The sequence below is a fragment of the Oncorhynchus clarkii genome, chromosome 12 (genome assembly GCF_045791955.1).
Source record: "Oncorhynchus clarkii lewisi isolate Uvic-CL-2024 chromosome 12, UVic_Ocla_1.0, whole genome shotgun sequence".
In the NCBI taxonomy this organism is placed as follows: domain Eukaryota; kingdom Metazoa; phylum Chordata; class Actinopteri; order Salmoniformes; family Salmonidae; genus Oncorhynchus; species Oncorhynchus clarkii.
Genome location: NC_092158.1, coordinates 28,465,082 through 28,488,378, shown reverse-complemented (window position 1 = coordinate 28,488,378; position 23,297 = coordinate 28,465,082). Strand labels below are relative to the sequence as shown.

The 23,297-nt window shown below is 42.1% G+C and overlaps 1 protein-coding gene across 2 annotated transcripts in view; it reads left to right on the top strand.

The window, feature by feature from the left end:
• Positions 1–23,297, top strand: part of LOC139422969 (connector enhancer of kinase suppressor of ras 2-like) — a 72,527-nt gene that overhangs the window by 36,084 nt on the left and 13,146 nt on the right. The window contains exons 10-19 of one of the 2 annotated variants that reach the window (XM_071174500.1): positions 7,511–7,644; positions 9,324–9,538; positions 10,621–10,707; positions 11,550–11,797; positions 12,215–12,249; positions 16,272–16,320; positions 16,436–16,484; positions 16,678–16,850; positions 18,904–18,977; positions 19,523–19,594. In XM_071174500.1, coding sequence (XP_071030601.1) covers positions 7,511–7,644; positions 9,324–9,538; positions 10,621–10,707; positions 11,550–11,797; positions 12,215–12,249; positions 16,272–16,320; positions 16,436–16,484; positions 16,678–16,850; positions 18,904–18,977; positions 19,523–19,594 — 1,136 coding nt within the window. The remainder of the gene's footprint in view (positions 1–7,510; positions 7,645–9,323; positions 9,539–10,620; positions 10,708–11,549; positions 11,798–12,214; positions 12,250–16,271; positions 16,321–16,435; positions 16,485–16,677; positions 16,851–18,903; positions 18,978–19,522; positions 19,595–23,297) is intronic. The other variant, XM_071174501.1, reaches the window with a different exon arrangement.

Here is a 23,297-nt window from a genome sequence, read left to right as displayed (position 1 = left end):
TCCACTGTCACTGATTCCTTCTAAACCACTCTTTGTTGAATTTGCGATTTCTAACTTGTTGTGACCTTGAGCCTTTTTGGATGGACACTTCTAATGTAACTCTATGGCAGCACCAAAGGGGCTTGAATTTTCGAGGTCTAACCATAGACTTGGCGGTGACATAGAGTCCCCATGAGTGACAGAACACTGAGCCAATCACGGCGCAACGCTGCATATTTTCTGCTGGCTTGCCCCACCACCACAGAAAGCACTGAGCTGGGTTGAAACACCTGCATTTTCAGCTGCCTTACTCAAGTAAACAAAAAAGAGACCATGTTTGCATGCGGCTTTATTTACTCAATGATATATATATATATTTTTTAACATTGTTTGCAAACTGATATGTGACACATATTAATGCCAAAACAACATGCAAAACACGCAAAAAATGTGGGGCTCAAAACAGGTGGTACTGCCCCACCTGCCCTGAATGACGTGTCGCCACTGGGATGGATCAAAAACATTGTAGTTACTTCACAATCCTAACCTAATTGACAGAGTGAAAAGAAGAAAGCGGGCACACAATACAAATATTCCAAAACCTGCATCCTGTTTGCAACAAAGAACTAAATTACAAGTGCAAAAAATGTATGAAAGAACTTAACGTTATGTCCTGAATACAAAGCTTTGGGGCATAACCAATGTTTGGGGCAAATCCAAAACAACATCACTGAGTACCACTCTTCATATTTTCAAGCATGGTGATGGCTGTATCATGTTATGGGTATGCTTGTCATCGGACTAGGGAGTTTTTTGGGATAAAAATAAATGCAATAGAGCTAAGCACAGGCAAAATCCTAGAGGAAAACCTGGTTCAGTCTGCTTTCCAGTAGAGGCCAAATATACACTGGAGTTGCTTACCAAGACAACATTGAATGTTCCTGAGTGGCCTAGTTACAGTTTTGACTTAAATCGGCTTGGAAATCTTGAAAAGACGTTATAATGGCTGTCTAGCAATGAACTTAAGAGAGTTTGAAGTATTCTTTTAAGAATAATGTGCAAATATTGTACAATCCAGATGTGCAAAGCTCTTAGATACTTAACCAGAAAGACTCCCAGCTGTAATCACCGCCAAAGGTGATTCTAAAATTGATTGACTCAGGGGTGTCAATCTGTATTTAATTTTCAATAGATTTGTAAAAAATCAAAAAATATGTTTTCACTTTGTCATTTTGGGGTATTGAGTGTAGATGGGTGAGAAAAAATATAAATTGTATCCACTTTGAATTTAGGCTGTAACACAACAAAATGTGGAATAAGCCAAGAGGTATGAATACTTTCTGAAGGCACTGAAAGTATAGCATTTTTGATTTGGCTCATTTTTCAATATATTGTTGAACGTAATATACTTTATGAGCATAACAAAGTTCCAGAGTAGAATCTTTGCTACTTTTAGAGTTATGATCCGATTTGTAAGCATTAGTTTCAAGTCCCTTGGTGTTCACATCACCAACAAACTATCATCCAAGCACACTAAGACAGTTGTGAAGAGGGCACGACAACACCTTTTCCCCCTTAGGAGACTGAAAAGATTAGGTATGGGTCCCCAGATCCTCAAAAAGTTATACAGCTGCATCATCGAGATCATCCTGACCGGTTGCATCACCGCTTGTTATGGTAACTGCTCAGCAGTTAAGGCGCTACAAAGGGTAGTGAGTACGGCCCAGTACATCACTGGGGCTAAGCTTCCTGCCATCCAGGATCTATATACTAGGCGGTGTCAGAGGAAAGCCCCCCAAAAAAGTAATAGTCTGTTTTCTCTGCTACCGCATGGCAAGTGGTACCGGAGCGCCAAGTCTAGGACCAAAAGGCTCCTTAACAGCTTCTAGCCCCAAGCCATAAGACTGCTGAACAATTAACCAAATGGTCACCGGATTATTTACATTGACACCCCCCTCCCCATTAGTTTTTTACACTGCTGCTACTCGCTGTTTATTATCTATGCATCGTCACTTCACCCCTACCTACATGTACAAATGACCTCGACTAACCTGAACACCCACACATTTACTCGGTACCGGTACCCCCTATATATAGCCTCGTTACTGTTATTTTATTGTGTTACTTTTTATATATTTTTTTACTTTAGTTCATTTGGTAAATATTTTCTTAATTCTTTCTTGATCTGCACTGTTGGTTAAGGGCTTGTAAGTAAGCATTTCACGGTAAGGTCTACACGCTGTATTCGGGGCGCATGTGACAAATAAGGTTTGATTTGATTTGATCTGTGATGTCAAACTCCAAATAAGGGCATATACGTCACAGAGTTTGCCCCAGGAGAGCGCACATGCACAGGTGTTACCCATCTCCGTGGTTTTTACCCATCTCCACTGTTGTTGCAGTCACATAACATAATTATATAAAATATTTGCAATTGTTTTGGGTGGAAAAGTTCCTTACTCAAAAAATAGCTCATTTGGCTGTACACTTTCAATAAAACAAAGAATTTGTCCACAATTCGAGGTTTTCTCAATCACTCTTTGACTGATAATTGAGCAGAGCTAGCAGTGCACAAAGACACATCACGAGTCACGTGACCCATTTTTTCAGCTTTCTAGTTCTAGACTGCAGGGAAAGAGAGGAGGAGAAGACAAACTCCACCTAATGTATGGAATCACTTGGGATTGTTTTTATTTTAGGTAAACTTCCTTTTAACTTTAAGTGGGTTAAATCTTCCTGGAGAGTGTGTATGGAGGGACATTTCTTTATTCATATAAAAATTCAGATTTATTGAATTCTCCATGTGGTCTATATTAAAAGGCACTTCAATTGAATATAACAGGCTTTTAAAATTCAATATTGGTGCACAATTTCTACTTAAAATATCAAAGGAAGCAAAAGGCACTCATTTTGTGGAACGACCCAGCATCTACAGATGAAATATTATGTAGTCTTCAATTAATCCAACTTCAATTAATTATTTCTCAATTATTCTTAAAGAAGCAATCCTTCCTCCAAAGGACCCTTCTATGGATAACATTTCTGGAAATTCCCACAATTCATGGTCCTTTTTTGTTCTAGTTTCATGAGGAATCAGGCATTGTTGTCTTACAGGTAACACAAACAAATACACACAAAGGTTACCAATCAGTCACAAACACTGTTTGGTTAATGAAGCACCTCAGAGTTAAATGACAGCATGTCGGGTGGATATAGGAGCCATTGACATGTGGCACGAACACTGTTAGGGTGACTTTGTCTCCCAGGACTGTTTATGATGGATGTTTCAGTCAGAAAGAGTCAAACCACGACAGCTCAACACTGCTTGGAGAAAGGGTAGGCATGTTCTATTATTAAATCAACTCTTTACGAATCATATGATGACAGAGAAGCATGTGGAAAATCCAGGTAGTAGAGGACAAATGTAATGTGAGATGAATTTGAAATGAGTCTTCAGTGAACTCCTATCAAGCACACAGTGTTTCCCATAGTGAATAAGTCAATGAAGATTGAACCTAGCCATCTGTTCATCCAGTATACAGCAGTGGTTCCCAAACTGTGGGGCGTGAGGGGTCGGAACTCAGTCTGGCTTTCAACTTACTCTTCAAAGTTGTAGTAGTAGAATGCACAAGGTACAATTTTGAAATTGGGTAGTGCATCATCAGTTTTCCTCTTGTCATGTCAGCCATTGCATACCTTAGAGAGCTATTTATAACATGTCAGAAATGTCCAGGTCACCTAACCCATGTCAGCTAATTTTTTTAGCTAGATTTTTTAGCACATAGAACTTGCTCTAATGTTTTAGTCACTCAAATATTTGAGTCAAGCTTCCAATTGGCTCATTCATCCCCCCTCCTCTCCCCTGTAACTATTCTTCAGGTTGTTGCTGTAAATGAAAATGTGTTCTCAGTCAACTTACCTGGTTAAATAAGGGTTAAAATAACAATTTAAATGAAAATATCACACAAATACACATTAGACATGGCAAAATGTATCGAATGCAAGATTTTCTCCACCAACAAGAGGGGTGTGAACAATGCTTGTGCCCATAGAAATAGACATGGCGCACACATGCAGGAGGGGCGCGGGATGTTCCCCAATGCTGGAAGGGGGGCCGGAGTGAAAAAGTTTGAGAACCCCTAATATACAGGAGAACCCTCAGCTGCCGTGGTCAGACTGATAGGACACAGACATAGTGAGAGGACTACCAGCTTTAATCATTATTTTGTACGGTAGTGTCTTTTTATCTCTTGTGTTGTTTCTTGACCCATTCCTAACCCACTGCTTCAAATTGAATGATTTTTGTTGTATCTTCCTTTGGTCTGAGAGACATGAACAATCTTCACAGTTGGGGTATTTTCTTTTGAGAGCACTGAGCCAACACATTTCTGCCATCTTTTTTACTGTTCTTGTAGAAATGTATTAATAATGAAGAAGAACATAAAATGGATTCTATTTTGATTTTCTTGTAGAACGGTATTTATTATTAATTACAGAAGTCCTGTAGAAGGAGTGAGCTCTAGATGTTCTGAAGCCTCCATTTTATGGGCTTAGTCATAAAGATTTGTCATTTAACTTTTAAAATCTATTATCTTTTATTGTGGCATAAGTTTTAATCTAATTGTAAAAAAAATCACTTCAAAGGGCTCCTTTACTAGGCTACCGGTTCACTCGCAACATACACTACATGGCCAAAAGTATGTGGACACGCCTTGAAATTAGTGGATTGAATATTTCAGCCACACCCGTTGCTGACATGTATATAAAATCGAGCGCACAGCCATGCAATTTCCATAGACAAACATTGTCAGTAAAATGGCCTTTACTGAAGTGGAAACGTCTAGAAGCAACAACGGCTTAGCTGCAAAGTGGTAGGCCACACAAGCTCACAGAACGGGACCGTCGAGTGCTGAAGTGCGTAGCACGTAAATATCATCGGTCCTCGGTTGCAACACTCACTACCAGTGGTGGAAAAAGTATCCAATTGTTATAAAACTAAAGATACCTTAATAGAAAATGACTCAAGTAAAAGTGAAAGTCACCCAGCAAAATACTACTTGAGTAAAAGTCTAAAAGTAATTGGTTTTAAATATACTTAAGTATCAAAAGTAAATGTAATTGCTAAAATATACTAAAGTATCAAAAGTAAAAGTTGAAATCATTTCACATTCTTTATATTAAGCAAAGCAGACGGCACCATTTTCTTGTATTTTTTTATTTGTGAATAGACGGGCACACTCCAACACGTTTTTGTTTAGTGAGTCCACCAGATCAGAGGCAGTAGGAATGACTAGGGATGTTCTCTTGATAAGTGTGTGAATTGGACCATTTTCCTGTCTTGCGAAGCATTTGAAATATAACAAGTACTTTTTGGTGTCAGGGAAAATGTATGGAGTAAAAAGTACATTTGTTTCTTAAGGAATGTAGGGTAAGGAATTTGGTGTTAAGCTCACCAGACCTGATCACCCAACATCAGTGCCCGACCTCACTAATGCTTGTGGCTGAATGGAAGCAAGTCCCCACAGCAATGTTCCTTCATCTAGTAAAAGTTGTTAAAAATATAAATGGTAAAGAGATAGCTCAAAAACTACTTAAGTAGTATTTTAAAGTATTTTTACTTCAGTAATTTACACCACTGCTCACTACCAAGTTTCAAACTGCCTCTGAAAGCAGCCGCACACAAGCCTAATATTACTATGCGCAATGCCAAGTGTCGACTGGAGTGGTGTAAAGCTCGCTGCCATTGGACTCTGGAGCAGTGGAAACACGTTCTCTGGGGTGATGGATCATGCATCACCGTCTGGCAGTTCAATGGACGAACCGGGTTTGACGGATGCCAGGAGAACTCTACCTGCCCGAATGCATAGTGCCAACTGTAAAGTTTGGTGGAGGAGGAATAATGGTTCGGGCTAGGCCCCTTAGTTCCAGTGAAGAGAAAACTTAATGCTACAGCATACAATTACATTCTAGACTATTCTGTGCTTCCAACTTTGTGTCAACAGTTTGGGGATGGCCCTTCTCTGTTTCAGCATGACAAAGCGAGGTCCATACACAAATGGTTTGTTGAGATCGGTGTGGAATAACTTGACTGGTCTGCACAGAGCCCAGACCTCAACCCCATCGAACACCTTAGGGATGAATTGGAACTCCGACTGCGAGCCAGGCCTAATCGCCCAACATCAGTGCCCGAAGATTTTAATGCACATGATTTTGGATTGAGATGTTTTATGATGTAATAGTTTTCTTCCGCTGAAGGAGAGGAGGACCAAAATGCAGCGTGGTTAGAGTTCAACATGTTTAATCAAGAACATACACGAGAACACTACAAAATACACAACAACAAATGTAAAAACCAAAACAGTCCTATCTGGTGCAATGACACAAAAACAGAAGACAACCACCCACAAAGTACCCACAGAATATGGCTGCCTAAATATGGTTCCCAATCAGAGACAACGATAGACAGCTGCCTCTAATTGAGAACCAATCTAGGCAACCATAGACATACAAACTACCTAGAAAGGAAAGAGCCCCATAAACATCCCAAAAACCTTAGACCAGACAAAACACATAAATCCCCCATGTCACACCCTGACCTAACCAAAATAATAAAGAAAAAAAAGATAACTAAGGCCAGGGCGTGACATATGAGCAGGTGTCCACATCTTTTTGGCCATGTAGTGTATTTACAGCCTCCAAACAGTGGTGAATGGAAAGAAACATCTGTTACACACAAAAAAAAAGTGTCATGACATTTGGTGATTGTCATTAGGCCAGAATGTATGCGTCCACTGCTGTCCGCGCACGTCCCTTGAACTGTATTGTTGGTTAAGGGCTTGTAACTAAGAATTTCACAGTAAGTTCTACACCTGTTGTATTCAGCGCATGTGACAAATTAAATTTGATTTGATTCATCTTAGAAGTAGACTCGAAAGAGGAAAAGGAAAATATATGAAAATGTAGTTGTTCACATCGGAAGGTGATGGTCACAGGACCTTTACCAATCAGATGTTGTTGGTCAAAGGGTTTAGTCATCACAGTAGGTTACACTTCATAGTGCATCTCCTGGGGCGAGATGGCTCATGCTCACCACACTTGACACATCTTGACATTAATGATGTATAGTCGTTATCACATAATCCCTTGTTGCTAGGGGTCTTGTTGCTATCCCCTCCATAGTTTCCAACAGACCTCTCTCAAGAATTTCTTGGTTGCTATGGACGAGATTGCTATTGTTAATAAGAGCCACTTCACATCCTCTCCTTGTCTCAATAACTTCATTCAACAAAGCATCCTATCCTTTTCACTAGCATAGTGTTTATTATGTGCCACTGTGTTAAGTAAACTAAGTGAACTGTGGGACATTGCACCACAATCCTCTATTAGCTCAAACATGGAGTATGCAATTCTATAGCATTTTACTCATGAATCTTGACATACGATGCCATGAATGAAAAATGATTACATTTAGGAAATTGTCCCATACTACTACAGTCCTGCTGTCTACATGACTCCACCATTGTCCCTACAGCCCATCCCCACCAGTCCCAACAGTGACTCCAACACCCCGCCCAACAGCATGGGGACCATGGGGATGTCCTCTACGCTGGACAGTGGCCATGACGTCTTCATCTTGTCCCCAGTCTCTGGCCTTTATGGACACAGGTACACCCCATACATACAGTTGAAGTCGGACGTTTACATACACTTAGGTTATAGTCATTAAAACTCATTTTTCAACCACTCCACAAATTTCTTGTTAACTAACTATAGTTTTGGCAATTTGGCTACTTTGTGCATGACACAAGTAACTTTTCCAACAATTGTTTACAGACGGATTATTTAACTTATCACTGTATCACAATGTCAGTGGGCCAGAAGTTTACATTCACTCTAAGTTGTCTGTGCCTTTAAACAGCTTTGGAAAATTCCAGAAAATGATGTCATTGCTTTAGGAGCTTCTGATAGGCTAATTGATATAATTTGAGTCAATTGGAGGTGTACCTGTGGATGCATTTCAAGACCTACCTTCAAACTCAATGCCTCTGCTTGACATCATGGGAAAATCAAAAGAAATCAGCTAAGACCTCAGAAAAAAACTCTAAAAAACTCTTGGTTCATCCTTGGGAGCAATTTCCAAATGCCTGAAAGTACCATGTTCATCTGTAGAAACAATAGTACACAAGTATAAACACCATGGGACCATGCAGCCGTCATACCGCTTAGGAAGGAAGGAAAAGTGCTTTGGTGCGAAAAGTGCAAATCAATTCCAGAACAACAGCAAAGGACCTTGTGAAGATGCTGGAGGAAACCGGTACAAAAGTACCTATATCCACAGTAAAACGAGTCCCATATTGACATACCCTGAAAGGGCGCTCAGCTAGGAAGAGGCCACTGCTCCAAAACCGCCAGAAAAAAGCCAGGCTACGGTTTGCAACTGCACATGGGGTCAAATATTGTACTTTTTGTAGAAATGTCCTCTGGTCTGATGAAACAAAAATAGAACTGTTTGGCCATAATGACCATCGTTATGTTTGGAGGAAAAAGGGGGAGGCTTGCAAAGCCGAAGAACACCATCCCAACCGTGAAGCATGGGGGTGGCAGCATCATGTTGTGGGGGTGCTTTGCTGCAGGAGGGACTGGTGCACTTCACAAAATAGATGGCATCATGAGGCAGGAAAATTATGTGGATATATTGAAGCAACATCTCAAGACATCAGTCAGGAAGTTAAAGCTTGGTCGCAAATGGGTATTCCAAATGGACAATGACCCCAAGCATACTTCCAAAGTTGTGGCAAAATGGCTTAAGGACAACAAAGTCAAGGTATTGGAGTGGCCATCACAAAGCCCTGACCTCAATCCCATAGAAAATTTGTGGGCAGATCTGAAAAAGCGTGTGCAAGCAAGGAGGCCTACAAACCTGACTCAGTTACATCAGCTCTGTCAGGAGGAATGGGCCAAAATTCACTCAACTTATTGTGGGAAGCTTGTGGAAGGCTACCCAAAACAATTGACCCAAGTTAAACAATTCAAAGGCAATGTTACCAAATACTAATTGACCCACTGGGAATGTGATGAAAGAAATAAAAGCTGAAATAAATCATTCTCTCTACTATTATTCTGACATTTCACATTCTTAAAATAAAGTGGTGATCCTAATTGACCTAAGACAGGGAATTTTTACTAGGATTAAATGTCAGCAATTGTGGAAAAACTGAGTTTAAATGTATTTGGCTGAGGTGTATGTAAACTTCCGACTTCAACTGTACAGCTAATGTTCACTTCATTTTTTAGTCCTTTAGCACCTGACTGATCTTCTCCATAACCATACCTGTCAATCACAGAGACGAGATAGGTATCATGTCCTGTGATGACATCAACAAATACAGTCTGGAGAAGATGGGTATGAAAGGCTCGGAGTCTCCCAGCTTCTACCTGGACCATGATGGGGGCAAGTACTTCACATTGGTGGAGGAGGACTGTCTGGCCCTGGGGCAGGAGTACGAGACCAGGGGCCGCTCCACGGGGGTCAGGCGGAGGGACAGGACACCCACCCATGGTGAGTTAACCAGCCCAGATATGTAGCACTACCAACCAATCAGCCTTTTCAATCTGGGCGGTAGTTTAATGTTAGAGGAGCATTGAAGGGTGGAATGCCAGGCGAGGTGGGTAGCTCCCCTCTCCTGCCTTCATTTAAGTGCATTATCATACAGTGTACCCAGCTGTGAATGGCACGTGGAGAATGTACAGTAATTGGCAATTGCTATGCATAGAAGAGATTATTATTATGCACCCCAGCGTATTTATGTTTCACATAAACCTCTCCCTTTTACAGTCCAGCCCCACCCCCACAGTCAGACATCCCCTTCCCCTGTCATTGCCCCTTCATCATCAGCAGCACTGCAGATGTAGAATGGCCAGCAGCATGATGAATATTCTACATGCCACCTCTGTCTGCACTTCACATAATGAGCTCATTCACATTACTGCACGGCATGACTCCGGAATCTTTAGTGAGTGACACTGTCTGCCAACACTGAGACAAGGAAAGGAGGTCTTTGAAAGCCGTTGATAATGTACAGTATTCTATCCGTCCATCTGACAGAGAGAAGGCGATGCATTGTTTCAGCCCCCTCCTGGCTGTTGAGGATCTGTTGAGGCTCTGTTGAGGCTCAGTTTGTTGTGTATTGTACAGTGTGTAGTGGTGCAGGGATAAATCCCTTTGGCTCTGCCAGACGGAGTGTTTTTCATGTTAACAGCCTGCCAGGGAAGTGAGGGTGGATTGCTTCCAAGCTCATAATGGCTCCAGGCAGGGTACGCTCCGCTCATCCCAGTCTGTGGAGGCACTAGGTGCCATGACATGGCTCCATCACAGTCTCTCTTGCTCACACATTCACACACGTGCAACAAGCCTACCGTTTTCCCTTCACTCTAAAGATGAATTATTTTCAACTGGATTCCCATGCTATAACCTACTTCTCTTATACCCCTTACTGCCCTGCCTGCACTTTAACCTCTGTCATGCAGACATCCACCCACGCACAGCCACTCCTCTCTCACCATCTCTCTCATCTCTCTCTCAACTCCTAGCTCTCTCTCTACTCACACCTTAGCTGACATGCTACTTGGACTTCTTTCCAGGTGACCTCAGGCCAGTTTCCATGCCAATGGATTACAACTGGATGGCAGAGACAAAGGAGCCAAATATGTACAAGAGAGGTAGCAGAGGTGGGTCCTTCAGTTCAGGTAGTCTCCCCAGTCCCCGCCTTAAATGCTTTGACTTAGAGAAGGAAATAGTTTTGGCTTCACTGCGTCTGAAATGTACAGACGCCTAATGAGGACCAATCACCGTCCCCACTTTCAACAACACATAACTAAATCGCCTGCTTCTTTCATTCATTTCACTGGAACTGCCACACATACACTGGTTTCTTTTGACATTACCACTGAATCTTGACAGAAACATGTTTGTGCATTTAGAACTCTTTTCAAACTGCACTGTATAAAGATGAAGCTATCACAAGAAGCTCAACCAATTCTATTTAAAAAAAGGAGATTCAATCAGTTAAATATAGACAACATCTTCATGTCAGGCATTAATTTAGTTGAAAACCTAATCTTTGTTTTGCACTTGGCTGATTTCAGTGTTGTTTAGCTTCGTGAGACTATGTACAGCAGTTATGTTGAGCGGGCTGTAGTGATAGCATCTCACTCCCATGACTTGTGTTATAAATAGCGAGTGCAAAAACATATCTGCCTCCCTCTGCTCTGAAACCACACACTGTTGGGGCTTGCCTTCACTGATAGAAGGTCACGTAACAGAGGTTGGTTTCTGTGGAAACATGCTGGTCTGTGAGACTGGGAAACATTACCTCATACTGCTCTCACTTTGACTTTCTTTTCCATTCCAAATGTTGTTTCACTAAACCCTTGGTAAGAGGTTGTTTTGCCATCAAGCATTTAATGTGATAGGCACTCTGGGCCTCCTAATGAACAAATAATTACCTCTCTAGGCTTCCAAATGACACAACTTTGCTCCCCTCTTTCCCTCCCTCCCTGACCTCTGCTAGACTCAGACAACTCCCTGCTACGTTACCTGAATGACGATAAGATCCTAGTAATCCAGGAGGAGCCGGACGTGTCCAGGGAATGCAAGCGGGACACTGGGCGGCGTACCCGCAAGAAGAGCCACAACCCCAGCAGCCCCAGCTATCCCATCAGCCCATCCTTGCTGGCCCCGCCTGTCAGACTAGACTCAGGACCGCCAGAAGGCCTGCCCTTCTCACTGCCTGAGAGCAACACTGTGCCAATGTACCACGTGAGTCAGCACAGCTACTATTTATATTTTATCCATCTGTACCAGTTCAAGAAGGATATTATAGCTTAATACTCAGACATAGTGGCATAATGGTCTGACAATACAGATTCAACCTATTTGTGTCACAGAGCAGTGCCTTTTTTCTGTGGTTTAAGTTTTTTTGAGGTCACAATCAATATTAAATAAAAAGTGACTCAGAAGAGTGCCACCCATACCACCTCTATTTCCACAACCCCAGACACCCCATGGTTTCTGCCTGGGCCCAGGGACTCTACCTTCCCCAGATCTACTGATCTGCCTGCCTGGTCACAACAGGAAACAAAAGCCATGCTCTGAGATAACAGTGCGCTGTGATCTCTCTCTCTCTCTCTCTCTCTCTTTCTGTGATGCGCTAATCTGCTCTTTACCTTTCCACAGAGAGCTGGAGACACACTGAGAGCTGACACTGACAGGTGAGTGAGCATTTCTTCTCCATGGGGATCAACAGGACAGGCCAACTCAATGGCCAGAGAATATTGCCATGGTTTTGTGAGGAACATGGATTTATTTGCGGATTCAGAAATTGCTGTGTGGGAGTTTTTTTGCTTAAGCTATTGAGGCAAATTGTGCTAATTTGAAATGAATTGGTATTATTTCCTCTGAAGTAAATTGAGAGCTTTTCAGAACCTATCAAAATGTAATTGATAGATCATTTATCTTGTGAATGCTTTGTATTAGTTACCCACTTCTGCTTCTTGTGAGTGAAGTAAATTTCCATTATCCTGCATACCATCATATTAATTATTCTAATAGAGAGGACTTTTTACCTTCAGTGTGTTGTTACAATGTATTAACTTAAAGATGCAGTCTGGGAACTCACACACTTAAAAATTCCTAACATATTGTACGAATTAGAATTTGTAACATATCATACGGGATGAAACATATCATACAAAACGGATGATGTACTACATAATTGTGTAACATTTTTGGGGACCAGTTACGGCTCATGAGCACTACTTGCAAAACTACTGGAAGAAATTATACAAAAGCTATGGAATTGGGCAATAGGCCTCAAGAGAAGGAGATTTTAACATAAATCATGAGGGTTACCAAGCAGAACATATTTCCTCTACCTTTCATTGACCTAAATCTTATTTCCTGGTTCTATTTAAAAAAAAACACTGCTTTGTTTCAATTTATGCTGCAATTCAACACCTTACCTATAGTCAGTGTTCAGTGGGTGCTCCAACCATGTAGGTATAAAATGGGGGTCTGGCAGTAGAGAATTCCTCTCAGCCATTGTTACAGTGATGAGAGCTAATAAGGTCATCATAGATAGCCAGCATGAGTAGCGCATCCCCTAAGTGGTTTATGTTGCGTCGTGCTGAGTTCTACTGAGACAGAGACTGGCTGAACCTGATTTCCTGCCACCTGCTCCGTGGTTTAGGTTGCTTCTTTCACTTGCTGGAGGCAATACATTATTTTTCTAAATGTATCAAGCTTTAGATCATTCTCATTGGTAGAATGGATGCAGCAGCACCCAGTTTTACACAGAGTTTCTGGATAGGTGAAGGCCCTACTAAGTGTTAGAGTAATTATGTTAAAACCAAGGTGTCAGTATGATGGAAAAATGTACAAACTCATACTACTCAACGATGCACCAAAAAAAAGAGCCTATTAGTTTCCTCAAAAGCAAACAAAGAAAAGCTCCATAATCATATAAATCAAATACACTACACACATACTGTCAATAGTCTAGGTGATGTGGGTAAGGCGGAGTCAGGCGCAGGACACAGAGATGAGTAATAATCGTAACTTTACTCAAAAAACAATCTTCCATCAAGGAGAACAAAATTCCAGAGCACATAAACGAGACAACTTGACAACAATAAACACACACAAAACCATGATTGAACCAGAGGGTTAAATAGGGAATAAATTATAACGTAATGGAAACCAGGTGTGTACAATCAAGACCAAACAAAAGGACAAATAAATGTAGATCGGTGGAGACTAGAAAGCCGGTGACGTCGACCGCCGAACGCCGCCCAAACAAGGAGAGGCACCAACTTCGGCGGAAGTCGTGACAGTACCCCCTCCTTGATGCGCAGCTCCAGCAGCGCGCCAACACCGGCCTCGGGGACAACCCGGAGGACGAGGTGCAGGACGATCCAGGTGGAGACGGTGAAATTCCTGCAGTAAGGAAGGGTCCAGAAAGTCCTCCATCTCTTCTCCGGACCGTACCCCTCCCACTCCACGAGGTACTAAAGGCCCCTCGCCCGACACCTTGAGTTCATGATGCCTTGCACAGTATACGCCAGGGCCCCCTCGATGTCCAGAGGGGGCGGAGGAACCTCCCGCACCTCAGACTGTGTAGCGGACCAGCACCACCAGCCTGAGGAGAGACACATGGAGCGAGGGGTTAATACGGTAACCAGGGGGAGCTGTAACCTATATTTAACCTTGTTCAGTCTCCTCAGGACTATAAATGGCCCCACAAACTTCGGACTCAGCCTCCGGCAGGGCAGGCGAAGGGGTAGGTTTCGGGTCGAGAGCCAGACCTGGTGCACCGGGGCTTCACTGAGGTGGCGGTCGGCGCTCGGCGCTCGCCTTCTGCCACCTGATGGCCCTTTGCAGATGCACATGGGCAGCGTCCCATGTTTCCTCCGAGCGCCGAAACCATACATCCACCGCAGGTGCTTCGATCTGGCTCTGATGCCACGGTGCCAGAACCAGCTGATAACCTATTACACACTGAAAAGGAGATTGGTTAGTGGAGGAGTGGCGGAGGGAGTTTTGGGCCATCTCTGCCCAGGGGATGAAAGCCAACCACTCCCCCGGCCGGTCCTGGGAATAAGACCGCAGAAACCTACCCACATCCTGGTTAACTCTCTCCACCTGCCCGTTACTCTCTGGGTGAAAACCTGAGGTGAGGCTGACCGAGACCCCCAGAAGTTCCATAAACGCCTTCCAGACCCTAGACGTGAACTGGGGACCCCGATCAGAAACTATATCCTCAGGCACCCCGTAGTGCCAGAAGACGTGGGTGAACAGGGCCTCCACAGTCTGTAGAGCCGTAGGGAGACCGTGCAAAGGAAGGAGACGGTAGGACTTAGAAAATCAAGCCAATGCCTCCACGCCTTCAGAGCCTTGACAACAGCCAACAGCTCCCGATCCGTTTCACTCCGCCGGGCTGAGCTTCTTCGAAAATAAAGTACAGGGGCGGTGCTTTGGTGGCGTACCCGAGCGCTGAGACAGCACAGCTCCTATCCCAGCCTCGGATGCGTCCTCTACTATAAATGCCAAAGAGGGATCTGGATGGGCCAGCACGGGAGCCGAGATAAACAGAGCCTTCACGTGACATAAAGCCCTGTCCGCCCCAGCTGACCACTGCGGTCGCACCGGTCCCCCCCTTAGCAAGGAGGTATTGGGAGCCGCTACCTGACCAAAGCCCCGGATAAAGTAGTTGGTAAACCCTAAGAACCGCTGCACCTCCTTTACCGTGGTTGGAGTCGCACAACTGAAATGCAGTCATTTTCCATCTCCACCCCTGTTGCAGACAGGCGGTACCCTAGGAAGGAGACGGACTGCTGGAAGAACAGACATTTCTCAGCCTTGACATACAGGGCATGCTCCAACAGTCGACCAAGCACCTTGCGCACCAGGGACACAGAAGGCGAGAGCCAAATCGGCATATTTAGGGGGGATGTGCATGGTGGTGACCTGGTTTGGACTCCACCGTAGTTGCACCTATGGAAACACCTACACACTTCCCTGAGCACTGACGTGACCATCCCTTAAGAGCCCCCTGTTCCCACGAAATAGTGGGGTCATGATAGGCCAACGAGGGAAGCTCCAACACCACAGGGTAAGCAGGAGAATCGATCAGAAAGAGACTAATTCTAATTCATAACCCTATCATACGTAGTGGAGCTGTGACCTCCCCGACCGCCGAACACCACCCGAACAAGGAGAGGCACCAACTTCGGCGGAAGTCGTGACACATACTGCATGCTACACATACTGCTTTACTTAATACACTGACATCCAGTAGAAAATCTACATCTAGTATATCACAAAAGTAAGTAGTGAAACTTTGAGAATGATATGTGATATCCATTTCTTCAGTCAGTGTCCATGTTCCAGTACCATGCATGGTACCATCTGTCAGTAGAGCCATGTCCAGATGGGAATTCAGGCCAGCCCTGGGGAGGATAAAGATGCTGAAATGGGGACTAAGTTCTTTTGGACTAATTCTATCAAGAGATACACTCAAACAAATCAATGTTTCATGTATGTAACTCATGCACTCATGTCAATGGAATATATGCTTTAGTATTTTACTCACATAGATATCAAGTTATAATTCTACCCTTTATTTATGAATAGTATCATTACATTGATAGCAGTACAGGATCAGCTTATCCCCAGATAAAGAGGGTTAGCCTCCATTTTGTTGCATGCTTACTCACCTGATCTTCCCTTTCCCCAGGTATGCTAGTTTTGGCATCGAGAGACAAGGAGGCTCATCCATGAGGAAGGTAAAGCAAATTATATGAAACAGTTAGTACTACTGTTACTCCCCTAATATGAGTGCAGTACTGTACTTTAGACACCTCTTCTAATCAAACCCTCTCTTCTTCCCTCTCCTTGCAGTCATTTCACTATGCGTCTTTAAGGACTAAGACCAAAAAGAGAACCAAAGGTAAGACATGAGGGATTAACCCATTCACTGTGAGGTTTCTTTTGGTGAACCTTTGTCAATAGTTTTCTTTTATATTAGGATTTGTGATGGGGTTGGAATGATGTTAGTATTAAGGATACAGTATCATCCAGGGAATGTTTAGTGTGTCCATGTGTCTATAAGAATTTCCTGTGATATCCTGCTCTCCACCCAGGTTCTCTGACTAGCGCTAGCCGCAGGCGTATCTCCTGTAAGGACCTGGGCCATGGGGACTGTGAGGGCTGGCTGTGGAAGAAGAAGGATGCCAAGGGCTACTTCACCCAGAAGTGGAAGAAGTACTGGTTCATCCTCAAGGACTCCTCGCTCTACTGGTACACCAACCAGAATGTAAGCTGCTCTCTGACAGTACAATGCAGCCGTCAAACATTACTTTATTTTCTCTTATCCACAACAGGCTTGCTGTTTACCAACACGATCTGCAGGTTTGTCAGATATAGCAACACTATAGGCCATATTCCAGATACTGAACCATTTACAGTGCCTTCAGAAAATATTCATACCCCTTGGCTTATTCCACATTTTGATGTGTTACAGCCTGAATTCAAAATGGATGTTTCCTTACCCATTTACACACAATACCCCAAAATGACAAAGTGAAAACATGATTTTAGAAATGTTAGCAAATTGATTGGAAATTAAATACATAAATATCTCATTTACATAAGTAGTCAACAACCCTTGAGTCAATACATGTTAAAATCACATTTGACAGCGATTACAGCTGTGAGTCTTTCTGGGCAAGTCTCTAAGAGCTTTGCACACCTGGATTGTACAATATTTGCACATTATTATTTTTTTAATTGTTCAAGCTCTGTCAAGTTGGTTGTTGATCAATGCTAGACAGCCATTTTCAAGTCTTACCAAAGATTTTCAAGCCGATTTAAGTCAAAACCCTAACTATGCCACTCAGGAACATTCAATGTCATCTTGGTATGCAACTCCAGTGTATATTTGGCCTTGTGCTTAAGGTTATTGTCCTGCTCGCTGGCTTTGGCTCACTGTGTGGCCTTATTTGTCCCACTATTGTTTGTGGAGATATGCTCTGATGAAGGTCGACTGCCCGAAAGCTCAGCTTAATTAAAATACATTTGCATATGACTGGCAGTCTGCAGAGACTTCTTCCCGTTTCTCCAGTTTTGCCTTTTGCCTCCAGCACCTTCTCAAATCATCTTTGGGTGTGCAGTAGATTCTGCCTATTATCTACAGGTTATTGCTCTGCTGAAAGGTGAATTTATCTCCCAGTGTCTGTTGGAAAGCAGAGTGAACCAGTTTTTCCTCTAGGATTTTGCCTGTGCTTAGCTCTATTCCGCTTCTTTTTATCATAAAAACTCCCTAGTCCTTGCCGATGACAAGCATACCCATAACATGATGTAGCCACCACCATGCTTGAGCATATGAAGAGTGGTACTCAGTGATGTGTTGTGTTGGATTTGCCCCCAACATAACGCTTTGTATTCAGGGCATAAAGTTCATTTCTTTGCCACATTGTCTGCACTTTTACTTTAGTGCCTTATTGCAAACAGAAAGCATGTTTTGGAATATGTGTATTCTGTACAGGCTTCCTTCTTTTCACTATGTAATTTAGGTTAGTACTGTGGAGTAACTACAATGTTGAGCCATCCTTAGTTTTCTCCTATCATAGCCATTAAACTCTGTAACTGTTTTAAAGTCACTATTGGCCTCATGGTGAAATCATGAGTTAGGAAGGACGTCGGTATCTTTGTAGTGACTGGTGGTATTGATACACCATCCAAAGTCTAATGAATACCTTCATCATGCTGAAAGGGATATTCAATGTCTGCTTTTTTGTATTTTTAGCAATAGGTGCCCTGCTTTGCAAGGCATTGGAGAACCTCCCTGGTCGTTGTAATTTAATTTGTGTTTGAAATTCATTGCTTGACTGATCGACCTTACAGATAATTGTATGTGTGGAGTACAGAGATGAAAAAATCATGTTAAATACTATTATTGCACACAGAGTGAGTTCATGCAACTTATTATGTGACTTATTAAGCACATTTTTACTCCTGAACTTATTTAGGCTTGCCATAACAAAAGGGTTGAATACTTATTGACTCAACATTTCAGCTTTTAATTTATTTGTTAACATTTCTTAAAACATAATCCCACTTTGACATTATGGGGTATTGTACACCAGTGACACAAAATCTCAATTTAATCCATAATAAATTCAGGATGTAACACAACAAAATGTGGGAAATGTCAAGGGGTGTGATAACTTTCTGAAGGCACTGTATGTTGAAGTGACATGTAGTGTACAGCATATTCCAGTGTGTCTCGTATACTTAATGAGGTGTGTCATCTCTACAGGCATATGGCAATGTATTGCTTCTTATTTCCCTTACTTCTCCTTCCCTAGGACGAGAAGGCTGAAGGTTTCATCAGCCTACCTGAATTCCGAATAGATCGAGCGATTGAATGCAGAAGGAAACAGTGCGTGTTTTTGGGATTCATGTTTTATTTTGTCTCTCAAACTTTTAGTGAACCTGAGGATTTAAAAGAAAACACAAAGCCTAAATGAAACACAAAGACAAACGCATCATACATTATTGCCAGCACGAGTGCTTCTGTTTGGCTTCAAAGGGACAACACAGAAACAGATGCGTGGCATGACTATTTTATTTTCATAATAAGAGCTTTAAATAGCCGTGGCACAAAGTAGTAGAAGTAATAGGTGTCTGTTTCCACCTGAGAAGCTGATTGGGTCACATAGGGATCAGAGAGGGGTCAACTGGCTAGGTGTGGCGTGTGCCAGCCAGGCCTCATGTCCCTATTACAGAGACTATAGCGGCGATAAGCACATTGCATATACAGTACACTTATTTGGCCATTACCAAATGCTCTGAAGCTCGCATTGTACCACGTGGTCTGGATCTAAGGCTAATGGAATGGAATTATGCTAAATTGAGATGTTTAATCGTCAGATGAACTACCACATTACACAGACTAAATGGGTATTTTTTCTGCTTCCGTTACAGTGCCTTCAAAGCCTGCCATCCCAAAATCAAGAGTTTCTTCTTTGCCACAGACTGTTTGGAGGAGATGAACAGGTAAGACCAGTGCTATGATGGTAGGGTTAGTTAGTGTGCTTATTTCATCAAATGTTCTCTTGGTTGCAACAGAATGTACAGTAGGTGAACAGCTTATTTTCTAAGGCGTATTATCTGTTTCAGAGCATTGTTCTCCATTCATTCTTAAACAGGAGAAATATGAAAATATACTTTAGATATCTGTAGTTGTGTTCTACTGAAGTGTTATTTTTCTTTGTTTTCTACTGAGATGAAAAAGAGCAGGAAGTATCTTGTTTCAAGGCACCCTCTGGGTCATCAGCTACTGCTTTGTTCATCAGAAACAGTTTCATCTTTCCCTTGTGTTGTGATTGATTCACTTGTTATCATCTCTGGCTCTTTGCTTTGCAATTATGTGGCAGTGTTGATCACAAATTCCCTTTTATTGATTGAGTAGCACTAACAAAATAAAGGATGTGAGAGGATTCAGAGATTGCATATCATGCCATCGATATACATTATTTTCTTCAATGCAGACTGTTAAAGGTCCAATGCAGCTGTTTTTATGTCAATATCAAATCATTCCTGGGTAACAATTAAGTACCTTAAAATGGTCAAGAATAAACAAAAAATCATATTAGAGAATAGCAATTTCTCAAGCAAGAATTTTGCTAGGATTGTCTGGGAGTGGCCTGAGTGGGAAGGGGAAAACTGAAAACTATCTGTTATTGGCAGAGAGGTTTAGGAACTTTTCAAACAGCTCTTACACTAAAATGACATTATCATCATTTTCATAATTTCACAGTATTATTCCAACCACATAGTGTGGAAATATATATTGTAATGAAACAGGCAGGGAGCAGGTCTCGAACCCTCAACCTTCTAGCCCGAAGTCCAGCGCGCTATTGACTGTGCCCCAATAGCATGCTCGATCGGCAGTCGATATCCTTGCTTATAAAGCCAGGATCGTTACACAACTCCCTCCTTTCAAAGAGCGCATCCTCGCGCTAGCTTGCGACTCAACATCTTATAGGAACGCGCTCACTGGCCAAGCACACACACGTTTGTGGATGCAAGGTCCGATCACTTCTGACACCAATGTAATGAAACAGGCACCAGCGCGCTATCGACTGTGCCCCAAAAGCATGCTCGAGCGGCAGAGTCGATATTCGCGCTTATAAACCCAGGGTTGTTACAATATATATTAAACACAGAAAAATACAGTTTTTTTTTACTGGACTGGGTCTTTAATTACGAATATTCTTAAGAAATATAGACTATAGTGCAACATACAGAGCCGGCGTTAAAGGGGCCTGACCCGCCCTACCGTACCTCCTTGCCCGTCAAAATAAAATATTTAAATATTGACCCAGACATGCGCCGACAGAAAGACGCATCAATCTCAGTTAAAGCATCCGAGTGAGTGAAACATCACCCCTCTGTCTTAGTATAGGTAGACCATGTATCTGATGCTGTCTGGACCAAAATAATATGGCATGTCATATGATTCCTGGCCAGGCAGCATCAGATACATGGTCTAATACTGAGACATAATGGCTACATATAGAGGGGTGCTGTTTCGCTCGCTCGGGTGGTTTCTTCAGTGATATAGTTTCAGCAGAGGAAGAGGCAAAGCGAGAGGGCTCTCTTGACAAAATCTGTCCAGTATAAATAAGACCAATGCGTTTCTATGGGAATAATATGCAGACCTAAACTTGTCGCCTGCCTTCCCGCCTTTGGGACAAACACTCCCGTTGTTAGGGCTGAGACATGAGCATCTTGTCATTATATGCAGATCTCTAGTTTCAGCCTCTTGCGAATTAGAAAGGAACGATGGCGGGTGCACAGTTATGGAGCCAGATAGCTGCTAAAAGGTTGAATGTATGTATCGTTAGGATCGTAAGAAAATCCATACGGAAATTGTTAGGATCGTAAGAAAAGCCATGCGTGAAACATGAAACGAACTGTTCAATTTGATCTGTAAACGTACAAACCCAATGTTACGACTATGAATGAACATTTACACGTTCAATTCTTACTTTGTCTCCCTTAACTCGGTTACAGATATATTTTTTATACATACAAACTTTTGTCAGGAATGTGGCATCTGTAAAGGACATGAACTGAATGTAGCTAGTCAATCAAGCAACTCTAGCCCAGATGTTAGAGTTGCTTTGCAGCTTCCGGTTTCATTTCCAAAATAAATGTCAAGAGCTTGTTTTAGAACGGCATTCAATAACAACGTAGTACAACTAGATGGCGTAGTATAGGCTTGGGCAAATGACTTGTGTGAGAATGATACTATAAAGATACAGAAGAGCCTTGTACAGAATAACCGCCTGAGCTGCAAAATAGAAAGTAAATATGATTTAGGCTCGGCCTATTCCACTATCTAAATATGCCATGCTGCTGTGTGTTATTTAATGGCCATATAATTGCATAATTAATTTTTATAGCTGTGTAGGGCTACTGTGGTGATCATGTAACCTAATGAATTACACTTTTTCCAGTATTTGGCATGTAGGCCTTATATTAGGCATTTTGACTGTTGTATTGTGAATTCCACTTTGTATGTAGGCTTGTTATAGCCATTTGCATTGCACAACCCCATCATGCAGAGGCTATATCCATATCAATAAATGAGACATAACAAAATATTAAGTCTTGGCTATAACCGGTCCTGAGCAAAATAGCCAAGAGGTCCCAAATGGTCAAGACTATCTATAACTTATTCTTATTGCCAGATCTGTTTTCCCTATCAGCCACTGCATGGGCTTCTTCAATTATTTTGTTTAAAATATATTTAGAACGCTGTGAGCTAGGGTCTCTTTTTAAGGGGAAGCCTAAAATAAAAAGTTATAAAACACAGAGTTTTAAAATTATTCCGCAAGACACCAGTACCCAAAATGATAGCCTAAATTGCAATGCATACAAGTTGAAGGCCTATTTTTGTTTTTGGATAGGCCTAAATTAAACATTGAATTATCAAAGTGATAGGCTAAATAACTTTGGAGAATTTAGATCATTTTGAATACACACATGGATTTCAATAAACAATTGGATAAGACTGTTCTATTCTCTTTGATTTAGTTCCTATTGTAACTCCGACAAATGACAGAATGGATGACATACTGACTGACAACTGAATGAAGGATTAAATTTTCAAATATGTTGGAATGACGAGTTGCACGCATCATGCATGCTCTGCATTTTATTTGGCTAGTAGGTAAATAGGCCTACATTAGGATATAATGACTCTATGACTGCATGCCCCCAGAAGGGACTCTTCTGAGGCTGAGGTGTTCTTTTCCGAATGCGTATGGTGCTGCATAGAGATCACACACTCTTCAACTGGGCAGCAGTGTCACTATGGAGGGGATAGACCATATGGAGACTACCTAAGACCACTGCAACAGAGTTATTGTAAAGTGCGGGAATAAGCTTATGCCAGACTTAGCCTACATTTAACATCTCCCTTGTTAATTTCAAAGTCCATATGTTCGTGACCCGATGAATATAAATCATGTCAAATTATTACAAATAAATTGTTTTAGCCCCTCCTACATAATATGCTTTGGCATGATTTTGAGTGATAAATAAATGTCAAAATATTCCATAAAAATGTATTTTGAGTGGCAAAGTCTCCAGTGGTCATACATAATTTATAGATTCAACAAACATCTATCATTATTCTATGTTTCATTATTCCTGGTTGATAATACTGGTTATGATTGCAGACAGAGCA